This window comes from Pocillopora verrucosa, chromosome 1 (assembly GCF_036669915.1).
Source record: "Pocillopora verrucosa isolate sample1 chromosome 1, ASM3666991v2, whole genome shotgun sequence".
Taxonomy (NCBI): Eukaryota; Metazoa; Cnidaria; class Anthozoa; order Scleractinia; family Pocilloporidae; genus Pocillopora; species Pocillopora verrucosa.
In genome coordinates, this window is record NC_089312.1 from 16,211,138 (window position 1) to 16,224,879 (window position 13,742).

Genomic DNA, 13,742 nt, shown 5'->3' on the forward strand with positions numbered 1-13,742 from the left:
GCTGTGCCGGTGCACACTGTCAAAGGCCTTGGCGAAATCTACAAAGTTGATATAGAGAGTTCGCTGCCATTCGGTACTCTGTTCAATAATATTTCTCAGTATGAAAATATGATCAATACAGCCCCTTCCTCTCCTGAAACCTGCCTGTTCTTCACGAAGTCTATGGTCCACAGCCAGTGATAAGCGCTTCATGATGACCTTCGCTAAGATCTTGCTAGGGGTGGATAATAGTGTAATGCCGCGCCAGTTGTTACAGTCAGACAGAGCTCCTTTCTTTGGTATCTTAATGATGACGCCCTTATTCCAATCGTCAGGAATTTTCCTTCTGTCCCATATGGTGTTGAAAAGTAGCTGCAATATGCTTGCCGTAGTCACAGCGTCTGCCTTGAACAGTTCAGCATTGAGGCGGTCTTTGCCAGGTGCCTTGTGGTTTTTTAGAGAATTAATGGCTGCAAGGATCTCTGCTTTCTTTGGTGGTCCGGTGTCAAAACTTAAGTCCTCCTCAGCTTCTGGTATATCAGGCTCCTCTTCTGGTGGTGGTCTGTTGAGGACTTCATTGAAATGCTCTACCCAACGTGCTTCTTGGTCTTTTTCAGAGGTGAGGAGCTGTCCTTGTTTATCTCATATGGGGACATTTCTATTGCCATTATATTTTCCACAGATCAGTTTAGTGACTTTATAGACATTTCTCTACTCTCCCTTTAGTGCCGCTTCCTCTGCTTCTTTTGCTAGATCTTCCATATACGCTCTCTTATCTATTCTGATCTTTCTTTTGACACGCCTGTTGGTTTCTGTGTAAGCCGCTCTATACTTCTCTCGAAGTCTGGCTGATTTGCTGTCATTTATCTTCTTCTTCAGCTGGCGTCTCTCCTCGATAGCCTGCCACGTGTCTGGTGTAATCCATTCTTTCTTCTTTCTCGTCTTTTGCATCCCCAGACAGGTTTTACTTGCTTCATCAAATATGTTCTTCACTTGCTTCCACTATTGATTTACAGTGTCTTCCTCTTCATCAATGCTTTGCTCGTCTATATTACTCAAGACTTGGAACCTGTTCCTCAGCTGTAGGACAAAAGCATTCTTAGTCCTTTGGTCTTGTAATCTGCTGATGTCATATCTAGGAGTGCGTTGTTTGTTTAGTCCAGCTGCTCTCAGTTTCAATCTCACCTTTGCAGTCACAAGATGGTGATCGCTGCTTGCATCAGCCCCTCTTCTTACCCTTACGTCAAGCAGGGAGCGGCGCCACATGCTGTTAACCATTAGGTGGTCTATTTGGTTTTGATCCCGCCCATTTGGGGATGTCCAGGTGAGTTTATGAATGCTGCGATGCGGGAATAAGGTTCCACCGATGATCATGTTATTAAATGCACACCATTCTACCAGCCTCTCTCCATGGTCATTCTGCACTCCACATCCTTCTCTTACCATGACTCTTTCAAAATTCAAATTGCCTGAGCCCACCTTGGCGTTAAGATCACCCATCACCAGCAGGAGGTCTCTACAATGGACGTTCTCAAATGTTGCTTGCAGCTGCTCATAGAAGGCCTCTTTATCTCTGTCGTTGCTGTCATTTGTAGGTGCATAGCACTGTATGATGGATAAGTTAGTCTGCCTGCCCTTTAATCGTGCTTGAATAATCCTGCTGTTTACTGGTTTCCACTCCATTAAGTACTTTTCCATCCCTTTCTCACTTACGCCTAAGATATCAAGTTTGTAACGCTTCATTTCAGCAATGACCTGCGCCACCCTACCTTGCTCTACCTTGCTCATATATTGTTCGCACATTCCAAAAGCCAATCAGTGTAGTTATTTTTGCGCTGACGGCTCCCGTTGTCATGACAGCAGCTTCCTTTCGGCTTTGGCCACTGTCAGTCATTCGAATCCTATTACCTGCAGAGTTTCTGGTTTTTTCACTCTCGGCATTCACTGTTGCCCATGGCATGGATTCCGGAGGCTCTTTCTGCACAGATGATTCTTGTAAGTTACACGTTGCTGTTTCCGTAACAGAAGCTTTTTACATGATAGGGTTGTTAGCCCTATGCAAAACCCCCAAACCTGGAGGGCCGGTACAAAATTCTTGAATAAAGGAATAAAGAAACCCAGATTAAAATTTAATTTGGGTTAGCACTAACTGGTCTTCTAACAACTGTGCCCAGCTGATCTACAAGGCGACCACTCGTTGTCATGTGTTACTTTTCACAACATATATTCTCAAAAGAAACAGGCTAAAACGGTGCTATGCTTTTTTCGAAATCCGGCCATTGGGGCTATGTTTTCGGCGTCGCCAGAGACCAATACTGATGTGAAAATGATATTGCTAAAGCCAAAGTAATCAAAGCGGTCGATCAAAACGAAGGAAAAAAATTACAAGAAGCGAATGAGAACAGAAAAACAAAATAAGCGAGCTGTCTCAAAGGAGATTCGAAGTGACCAAATCGTACTTGGTTTTAATTTTCCTCTCCGATTGACTAGGAGGGTGAAGCAAGTTTTCTTGACCAATGACATAACTAAAAACATTTCACCAATGTATAATCCGGGATGCCTTTTTACACTCGATAAAAAACTGCTCATTTGAGGACAAAGATCGTTCTGTATCACAACCTACCTTCCTACTTCGTTCTTACTCATCTAAATTAATGAGCCATGAAATTCATTGCTCTTAAGTCGGTTTGTGAGTCGAGAATGGTAATAGCGCTTGTGACTAGATAATCATAACTACAGGTGGCTTTTGCCGTGCAAGCCGAGGAAGAATACTTGAGTGATGTTGGACGAATTAAATAACTGCTCGTGGCAAAGTGCGACGGTGTAATGATTTTTGAAAAGAAGAGTCAGGATATATGTTCGCCACACAATGTCAACGCGGTATGTTTACATCAAAGTATATTTTTTGAAACTTATAAAATGCCTCATAAGTCACTTACTAATACGGGAATTGCTCTATTACTTAAGTTGTTTACTGAAGAGACTTAAAAGAGCTTAAAAAGTATGATATTACGCTCTCACAGATGTCATTCTTGCTTTCCCCGACGTTCATTCTTTGTGGACACATCGTCATTTTGAAATCTACATTTACTAGTTAATATGTAAGTAGTCGTAATCGTAGGTAGTGACAGCTTTTTTATGTTTTAGTACTACAGCTCGTATTTTTTTTTTGCCTTTTTTTCCAACATTTGCATGCTTATCTCCTATTTTTCGCTATCAGCCTCTTTTGTGACAACAATACGTGGATGTAAATCTGAACACACTCTTAGTTAACGATTTTCTTTGTCGGTCAACTCGCCTGTCTTTCAATTCATGGTCGTCAGCGAATCTGACTTCTCTTCTTTTCTGTGTCTCCTAGGTTGACCATTCGACATTTTTTCGGAACTTTTATGGTCTCTCATAACGTTAAGTTTATATTTAAAGCTTAATGTCGCGAGGTGAATGTGCAGTTTATAGAGTGGCGGGTCACTCAATAAACCAAACTATGTAGCCCCGTGTCATATCAAACAATGCTTTTTTAACCTTACGTCAATTAACAATTTAATTTTTAGGAATCGGCGGGCTGACGAATCAAAGTTTCTATTAAAACGCTTTGTTTTGTCCTACAGTTCTTGTGATTTTTTGGCTTAAGGGCATCTACTAAGTCAAAGTTCGCCAGTATTGTTTATCTTCATTTGCAGCATAAAAGCATTTCATAATTCTCTGATGTTTTTCGTTGGTTTTCTTTTTCTTTGATATCAGGAAACAGACGAATTGAAAGCAATTAAGTATAAACGGTTTCTACCGTTACACAATCACGCGTTCCACTTCTGAGCAATTATCTATAAACACCAGTATTTGAGGCATAAAGCCTTATACTGCTTCGTCATGTGTGATCTTAATGATACATGTTAACATGTTAAAACTGTGGCATGTGATCTGTGAGGATATCTTTTCACTTGGCTATGGCGTCATTAAATATGACGTAATGATACTATTTATTTTGCACGAAAAGCTAAGGGATTTCAACTTCTAGTGTTCCGATTTGTTCATGTATGCAGACAACCTGTGAAATTCGGTGTGGGAAACAATGTTCTTAATTCCATGAACAGGAAGCATAATACTCATTTTTAGCGTCGGAATGCGTATTATCATTGTTTGAGTCAAACTTTCCATTATATGTATAAAAACAACCGCTTCATCTTCTGTTCATCACGTGAAAACAGTCTATATATCATTTGTGCGATTTAATTGTTTGCAATTCTGTGCACCATTTCCCTCCTTTTTAAATCGTCTTCTATTTGCTGTAATTCAAAGATGACGGTTCAGTTGTCGATCTATGTCCGGGTAAGACCGTTGCCCTTTGTCAGCTCTTTCGAGGTGTAATCATCAGCAAATGAAACTTTTCGCTGTTGAGAGGATGGATTACTATCGTAACCCTCGGAAAGAAAACGAGATTTAGGACGAGTGCTAGATTCGTGATACATGTTTCGTCGAAGGACACCCTCAGTCGGTCCATTCAATGGGTCTGACATGGTTGACAGTCTTTGCAAAGTGTGTTCTAAATCGACTTGGTCCGCAACGAATGACACTCGATTAGTAGCACGTCCGTACACCCGCCCATCCTGTAACCTCTTGATGTTGTGGTAAATCAAAACAAATTCTCTCCCATTTCTTTATCGTATTTGCGTCCTTTACTGAATTTGTGACCGTTCATGTTATAGAGTTTTGTTTAATGCCTTTTTTTCCCTGACTCAGATCTACAAATTGAGAAATCAAGTTCTTTCAGGCGACTAGTGCAGTTATTATACAGCAAGGGATTCACAATCCTTTTTTTCAGCTTATCATTTGCATCAAGTATACCTTAAGGCTTCTTCAGAAGCAAAACGTCAATGTATCACAGCATTTGTGTGGTTACCCAGAAACGTATGATTATGCATTGCTGCCAGTGACCTTTTCATCCATTTTAATATTGAGATTGAGTCTAAGATATAGATATATATATATATATATATATATATATATATGATATAGATATATATTCTATATAAGATATATATATGTTCCTATATATTTTAATTCTTATCAGGAAAAACTTCCGTAACGCTGTTATTAAAATCCACACTCAAGGAGCGTTTAAAGTTATTCATACATGTCAAGCGTTTAACTGAAGAGATATCTGAAACATGGCGCGCACATTTTGTTCAGAGTACCAGCCAGTGAACGCCTGAGTTCGAGTTAAACGTGAACTCCTCTGAAGTTTTTCTTGACACCGAAGGCTTCGACGCTACATTCTAAGTATCGCATTAAAGCTACTGGGTGGGATTTTTTTGTCCCTTTCTTGTGTATTTGAAAGCTCTTCTTTTCTTTGCATTAAGGGGAAATGGTGTCTTTTCTGAGACCACAAGGCCCTCTTCCATCATTTCCTCACTGCTGCCATAAGGAGATTTGCACTGGGAAGGCCCTTCGTACCGAGATTTGTCCTTGCTAAAGCCAGGCCAAAAATCAGACCATTTCTTTACATTTCCCTGCTTCCCAAAACAGAGTTTTGACGACTCAGAAATTTCTACTGCAGAGAGAGGTTTATCCCACAGATTCAATTCAGACACATAGACTACCTGGCTGTAAACAGCTAAAACTTCTAAAGTTCCACCTCCCGGTAACGAATCCTTTATTAATCCCTCTACGGCGTATTTGCCAAATTCAGCACTTTCATTTTGAACGCCATCAACGTACACCTTAGTCACGCCAGTGACACCGTTCCAAGTAATGCACAACCGATGCCAGTCATTATCATCTAGAAATGCGCTTGAAAAGTGCAAGGTCTTCATTCTGCGAAAAGGCAAAAGAGGCATCATCTTACCCTCTGTGGTTATGCTAAGTTGTAAAATATTTTTAAAATAGTTTTTCTGACTGGATCATTATTCATTAGATAACAATCGGAAAGGGAGGCGCATCGAGCAAGATGGTTTGATTTAGACAAAAAAACACCTTTCCCCACTAATTACTTGTTTCTCGATGTACTTGGCCAACTTTAAATTGTAATTGCCATGGATCTACATGTATTGTATAAATCTAGGACGAGAAACAGTCATAACTAAAGGCACTCACTTGTCAACGTGGCCAAGCAAAAAACGTACAAGACCTTCACTATTATACTCCACGATATTGAACGAGAAACCAATTTTTCCACTTGTGTCGAAGTAACTAGCCAGGCTGGTCATCTTAAGTCCGCTCACACTCGTTTGAGGAAACTTTGTCCACAGACACAATGTCATGTGATTAAGAGCGGGCATATCTTGAACCTTTACTCCACCTACTCCTCCTACGACTGTCATTGCATCAAATGTGACTGCAAAGGCAAACGAGACCATTGATGGAAACGTTAGTTGAATGTTTAAAGACACAGCATACATTAATTCCTGAGTTTTTCTTGGTTCATAGACCATGACATCTGAACTGCGATACACTATAGACCTCGACCTTCGGATTTTGTCATGGAACAAACCAAATAAGGTTTCCCGCTATGCTGGTATCGGATTCTAAACATCTATTTTACAAATCATTTTTTTTTCCACTCGCGCTTCCTGGAATCATGACCAATGGAGAATGAAGCTCTGTAGTGTTTATCTTTCATCTCTTACAATTCCTGCTTTTTTTTCGATTTAGAAGGAAATAAATATCTAGATGAACAAATCATTTTTTACTTCGGCAAACCACCACCTATTGGTGAATGGTGCTCAATTTTTACACAAGTTAAAAGACGTGTACTTTATTAAATTTCCTGTCGCCAAAATTAGTGTTTTAGTATCCCCAGTATCTCTCATCCAATATAGAAACACACATGATGGTTTTCCCCTCCTCAGTTGCAAATTACGACTTTCAGTGGTTCTCCTTCAAGACCAGAAGGATCACTAGCAAAAGTGGAAGATTCCTGTCATTTCTAGTTTCTTCTCGAAATGTTTTTTCTCTTTCATGTGACCTATCTGCTAAATACCCTTAAATTCTTACGTAAACATTCCTTGTTTTTGTTTGGCTGTGTATTTTCCGGACATTTTTCTAAGCACACATTAGTCTTTGGATCCTTGGCTATTCTACAAGCCAAACAATCTGAGGGCTGTAAGTCTTTCGCACCTGCGTTTTTGCAACCTAAACAAAGACAAGCACTCATCAGACAATGAAAAAAGTCTTAATTCGGTTATACATATTCTTTCTATAGGCTAATAGATTATTTTCATCTCACTTTTTAACTTATGAATTTTTTTTCTCCAATGAACATATTTTCCATAAAATATAATTCCATGTCACGATTAAAGAGCGAGTCTTCTTGAGGTACGGACTGTTCACACCTAACGCTAATAGATATCAACAATAATTCAGAAATAACTATAGTAGATCAACCTACAAACGGGTCGCAATATTCATGGCACTTCAAAAAGCACAGATTTGTTGGAGGATCTTTGTAAGTGCTTTCTTTGCAATCAGCATCTGTAAGGTCACGTGGTATAATGTGAGCGTCCCATATTTTGACAACCTTATCCATGTTACCAAAGGCGTAAAATCGGACGGGCAAAGGATCGTTCGCGTCAAGATGCGTCAGGTATATGTCTCCACCGTCTGAGGTACCCAGAGACTTTCCATATTCAATCAGAGTGCTGTTAGGCTTTTCATAAAGGCAAACAAAGTATGACTGGTACAGCAATGCATCTCCGATAGACACAGATCCAGTGTCTGACGTTGATGTAACTTCCCTCTCTCCCTAAAAGTAAAAAATATAGTCAAAGTCTAAGAGTGTTGCTGACAAATGATTATCACCGTACACAAATCAAAATGTTTCACACACTTTCAGTTGACATTTAAAGACCTTGTAAATTGCAACTTTGCTAACTCCAATCTGCACATAATACCAAGAACTGCGCCGACTCGGTATCGTTGCGAAAACAACAAAGAAATCGCCAGCAGAAGAGGCAGTGAAATGAAGGCAGCGGCCACCAGTCGTTGTTGGGTCAAGCCGCAAGGCGTTGGACCATTTTACATTACACGGTGTCACTGCAGGTGAGGGCGCAGACCCTCGTTTAACTGAATCGTGGAAAGAATTCGATTGCGTCACAGTGAGGTGTGCCAGTGGAAATCCAATCATTTCCTCTCTTAAGGTTGGATAAGTCCGTTTAGATTCATTGAAGTCTTCTTTGATAAGATCCAAGCTTCCATATTTTGAATTATAAGTTAGGACAAGGCCAAATATGGATAACTTGTGGTTCCTCAGCTCACCGCTCTTTCCGTTACGATATCCACTGTACAGGTGGAACTTGCCGTACTCATCAGCAGTGAACCATCTACCACCAGTAAATCTAACCTCTCGGGTCATGTTTTTCTCGATTTTTCCCACACTGTCTACCTCACGGGCCAAATCGGTCTCCATATCAAATTTAACTTTGAGGGTAGAGTTTTCCTGTGTGATTTCTTTCCACTTTGGAACACGGGTATTGAGAAAAAAGCCATCGTTGACTTCAGTAGTTTTGTCTTCCAGTGTGCACTTTGAAATCACCATATCAGAGACAGATATCGGGCCCTATGCAAAACAATCATAATGTTATTTAAAATTTAATTATTTTACATTCTTTAAGCATCTAGGACGAGAAGGAATGAGTCTGCAGGTCGATCATAGGGGCGTTGGGACAGCGGTAATAGCGCCATGAATTAGGTCAGTGTTTTTCTTTTCCCAGAAAACTTAGTGGTTAAGCATTATGTTAATCGCCTCGTGATCAAAATTCTTTGAGAAAAAAATAGTCAATGAGTAATAAGACCAACTCTAAGACCACGGTCCGTAGTTTCTCGCTATTTTCATTGATGCTGTAACCCTTTGTCTTTTAAGTTTACTTTCACACACCTCGGCCATAAACATTTCGATAGCCCTTTGAAGACTAGAACACCTTCCCCTCAAAGCAACATCCAATTCTTCCCGGTCTTAAAAAGGGCAATAGAATTTCTCGACACTTCCATCTGCATTTGTCACCGTGTAGTACCTTTCGGCTTTCTCTCCTCTGGTTTCTTCTACCATTTTTTTTACATTCCCCTCGCATCCCCAATCGACGTCGTCTCTAGAAAACAAGTCGTTCGCACGGAAATTAACCAGATCAGCTATCGATCCCAACAAGAAACGGAAGGCCTTAAGATATTTTGGAATACTCTGCAGCCATTTTCTTAAACTCGACTTGAACGTTGGCGAGTACACATCTGAGAGAATGGTTGCAATCTCTTAGCTCCCACCCTGTGCCATAACTTTTGGGCTTTTGCTTCTTAACCTCCTTCAGTACTTGACTTGGACTCATCGTTTGTAAAAAATAAAAAACCAAATTCCTCCTCCATTTTTTCTGAGAATTCATACTTTGTTGCCACTTGGGACGCTTCCATAGTTTTTCTTATTTGCAGTTGTCGTAAGCGAGATGAACATGACTGTAATTGAACTCATGTACGAACCAAATTCTCAAAATCGACCAACAATGCATGACTACAACTCCAGGTTATATTTATCGTTCTCCATTTTCTGACATCGTTCTCTAACCAGAATCAGACAATAAACAGCAAGAAAAAGCTTCCCCCAACACCCTCCCCCCATTCCTCTCTTATAACCTGCCATAATATCTAAATTTAACTCTCATTTCCACATATATCGTGATGCGTTTTGAGATGCTTACTAATTTGCAATTATCCTCCAAATTTTTTCTCATTTTTTGTGGTGGATACCTCAACATTGGATATAGTTATCTAATGTCAAAAGTGACTAATCCATTTATGTCATTTTATGCAAAAAAAAAAACTGGATCAGAACGAAGCTGTCTAAAGATGCATATTATCAACTACAACATGTAAACACGTGAATCTCTTGGGTTTTCAAACTGTTTTTTTTTTTTTATCAGATCACCACAACTTATTAATCATACCTTCGCAGTAAGAAACCACAATTTCGGAAACCTTTACTTAGCGCTGTTTTCTCCGTCTGGTTTTGCAGTTTATTAATTTTAGAACAGGATATTTATGTGACACACAAATGGCCAATTCTTTCATCAATCTGAACATCTTTATGTGGATGTGGGCATTATCAAAGGATCAGTGTTAACATAAGTCATAGAATGTTTCTTACGGTATGAATTCTCTCAGGAATGACAGACTAAGATCACTTGGTTTTACTTCGTCCATGAAGATTTCGTACCTTAAATTCAAAGGCTGCATCAGTTAATCAGACGACCATTTTCCGTTAAGGCGGATCCTTGTGCAAACATCTATGGTCAATGATATTTTCTTGCATTTCAACTACCCTGACAAAAGCCTAAGGAAGATTCAGACACGCCAGCCTGGTGTTCGAGATATGTCTGGTATTTAGCGCTATTCTCAAAGATCAGCATGGACGCTGACGTCTCATAAATACCATGGACATTCATGGTGTCTGGAACGTTTCGGTGATCGTAGCTGAAAAAAAGGGGTCAAAACTGAAGTGGAAACTGAGTATAGAATCATTGAGGCAACAAGAGGGAGAGACACTCGATGATGCAGCAGAGTTTAAGAGTCTCATTCTTACTTTGATTTGGTGACACAGTTTCTCTGGACAATGCTCATTTTTCTGGACTCTGGACTATATTCTCCACTTCCGTCAAAACCCACACCTATGAAAAAGGCGCCATCAATCATATCCTGTAGAGGTAAATGCAATTGAAAAGTACCCTGAAGGAACCTTACATGCAAATAAAATGAGAAACAGTAACATCAAAGGAGAAAGCTGTTATTTCCTTAAATAATAATTTTTCTTTCTCACCTCTTTCTCTGATTGCTCGCCTTATTTCCTTTCTCTTTCTCTTTGTTATTCTCTTTGTTTTTCTGTTGTCGTTAATTTCTCTGATAATCTTTGACTAATGATTTCATCATAGTTGACGGAGTCGCCGTCGATGGAGGCATCCAGGTCATACGCTGATGGAACCATCATGTTGTCACTCATCCAGGCCTTGTCGGGAGTAATGTCCAGCTTTATCTGAATTTAATGATTAAAAAGGTTGCCTGAAGCTGGAAGATTCTAGTTTTCGCACCTTTCGGTCAAGTTGTTTATTCACACAATGCCTCTTGTCACCCATAAGTGTGAAAGGCGAGCTTTCAGGGATGCCAGAGGAAATTTGTTTTAAGCAGCCTATGATGAACTAGTATCCCATTCAAGGGAGTTGAAATACACTTAGCCACTTCATGGTACGGAAATTGATATAAGCTCTAGCAGTGTGAGTTATTTGGCTCGCGTTTAACTAAACCAAATATGTTTCCATATTCGCTGTACGCAAAAACTGTCAAACTCTGTCGATTATTATAAGAAATGGGATTTTAAAAATGTTCTGTTACATTTACAAAACATTTATAACAACTAAAGACCCCTTAGCGACGAGTATAGGGCAAAGGTTTAACAAGCCTATAAAAGAGAAGTATATCACCATACCTCCTTCTTTAAGAATTCAGCTGCTTTATTTCGTGCGTGTTCAAAGTTTGCTAAAGTTTTATCAACCATTTTTCCAATTATATCAATTCCTTTGTCTAAAGCTATTTCTTGTACTTTAGGATTACTTAGTACGGCTAACGCTGCTGCTGGAAGTGCTCTCTTGTTCCCAGGTGCCGTCGACTGAGGCTGAGAAATCAGATTCTTCAGTTCTGTTGAAAAGGGACATGTTGAAAAGGGACAATTTGAGACTACCGCTATTCCCATAACAACTTTAGAGACCTTCTATGGAGAAAGTCATTTGAAGGAGCAATATCTCTTTTGTCTTACTTCGTGTTGATTTGGTTTGAAAATGCACATTAAAAAAACACTTTGAGATCATTATAAATATTTTATCACCACTGTGTACTTTCTCAAAAAAAAAAAAGTACAAAATGAAAACATTTGCCAATTCCAATTCAGAATCCAGAATTTTCCAAAAACCTTCCGAAGTGGCTCCTACTTTTCTAGGCAGGTGCACGTAGCTCACTGATAAGTACGTATGTGTTTATTTGTGATATTTAGACAGCCTGACCCAGTTCAGCTTAAAGCTGATTTGAATGCGGGGCCTGAATAAATGATAACGAGGCCAGACCACAACACCTGAAGCAATGTTCCTTACTCTTTGCGAAAAGTATGGGTTCTTTAGCGTCCCCTGCTAACTAGTAGAGAGAAGGTGCAGGAGACCGGGCTTAAAGTATATCTCCTTATCCGAAAAGCCTGGAATGTCTAACCATTTACAGATGTCATAGCAAAGGCGGTACATTCTCCTCAATTATTTTAAGAGCCTGAGCGCAGCCCGACGCTCTACAACATGAGATGAAATGCCATATGGATTCTAAACAACACATGCCATATGGATTCGTACCGTTACCTCTCTTTCCAGAAGACCAGAATCTTGAGTCTTTTGATTCCGTTGGACTAAAAGACTTCACCTTCGCTGTGCTGACTTCGTTTTTGGGTAAATGGTATGCCCATGTTACATATTCTTGAAATGTGACTAAGACTGGCGGGAAAAAATACAGACAGCGTATTTGTAAAGTAACTGTCAAATAAGAGGAAATACTGAGTATACAGCACGAGACAACGCAAAATTGTGAAGCCTACAAATCAAAACACAGTCATGTTTGTGCTAAACTGACTCAAGAAAAAAAGGAATAATGCTACATAAAATATTACAGAATAAACAAAGATTCATAGAAAGCGCAAGTTTTTAAAGATAGCAACAGAAATTCAGGTTCTGACTTAAACACGAATTTTTCGTCAATTAACGAAGAAATGTTTATCATCCACAAAGGATTTGTTCCTAGAGTTTTTCTCCTATTCTTTAATATTGGATGCTATGTTTTTCCAGCGTCATTATTTGCGCAATCGACTTGGAAGTGCTGATAACAATACTTACAAACTGCAAATAGCAGTGCCATCCAAGAGTGAAGATATTCCATACTCTTTCAAGAGAATGTATGACACTTATTCAACCTAATTATAACACGCCTTTTTCTGTTATTTCTTTTTCTTTCTTTCTTTTAATATTAACCACCTTACCAAACTGTTGGTGTGACGGCCTTGACAAGCTTTGGGTAGACTAACCAATCGCCTATAAGTGAAAAGGCTTTTTATCTCAAATGACACCTGTAATAACGTTATCACCCTGCTATCCCCACCTGACAGGGCGATAAGGTTATTACAGATGAATAGCAAAGTACTACCATGTTACAAACGGGTACCTACAGATATGTTTTACCACAGATTCCTTGATGTGACTATGTGGATAAGGATATTACACACATTTTTTATATAGACAATCATAAAAACCAGAAATTCTTCTATTTTGGATACATAATATCGTCGCCGCCAAAAGCGGTGAACGTGACCTTTACATCTTCACACGATGAGTTAAGAGTGAGAGAGGGAAATATTTTTTGCAAAGATAACTAGTGTTATACGTAACTCAGAATTTGACGGTAATTTTCTGCAAGCTGAGTTTATGTGCAGGCGACCTCTGAATTCGATGTCTACATGTACTCAAAATCTACCTGATAAACAGAGAATGACAAGTCCACCTATGGATATGAATTTATCTTCTCGTATATATTTTTGTCTCTCTCGCTCGTGCGCTTTGCTCACTCATAAGTGATATTATCGACACTCAAAGAAAAAGTTCGTATCTAAGCGCAGCCTCGTAATATGCTCTATAAATGAGCTTAAACATTTAGCAAACCGTAATCATAAAAATTAAGGTCAGATGGTTTTAACTTCAGAAGAATAGAAA

General features: G+C 39.3%; 2 protein-coding genes across 2 annotated transcripts; both read right to left on the minus strand.

Moving 5' to 3' along the window:
* Positions 1-981: 981 nt before the first annotated feature.
* Positions 982-1,722, minus strand: LOC136283942 (craniofacial development protein 2-like). Its single transcript, XM_066173556.1, has one exon. The coding sequence runs from the start codon at positions 1,720-1,722 to the stop codon at positions 982-984; it is 741 nt and encodes a 246-aa protein (XP_066029653.1).
* Positions 1,723-5,270: 3,548 nt separating this feature from the next.
* LOC131789266 (uncharacterized) lies at positions 5,271-10,158 on the minus strand. The gene is made up of 6 exons (XM_066173606.1): positions 10,150-10,158; positions 7,823-8,530; positions 7,360-7,717; positions 6,970-7,107; positions 6,104-6,310; positions 5,271-5,824 (listed from the first exon to the last, which is right to left on the minus strand). The coding sequence occupies exons 1-6, from the start codon at positions 10,156-10,158 to the stop codon at positions 5,271-5,273; spliced, it is 1,974 nt and encodes a 657-aa protein (XP_066029703.1).
* Positions 10,159-13,742: the final 3,584 nt, after the last annotated feature.

Coding starts and splice junctions, on each gene's coding strand:
- LOC136283942 (XM_066173556.1), bottom strand. CDS start 1,722: ATGAAGCGTTACAAACTTGATATCTTAGGCGTAAGTGAGAAAGGGATG.
- LOC131789266 (XM_066173606.1), bottom strand. Junction 6,311..6,969: donor CAAAAACAAGGAATGTTTAC/GTAAGAATTTAA, acceptor TTGCCTTTGCAG/TCACATTTGATGCAATGACA. Junction 5,825..6,103: donor CGTGGAGTATAATAGTGAAG/GTCTTGTACGTT, acceptor GCATAACCACAG/AGGGTAAGATGATGCCTCTT.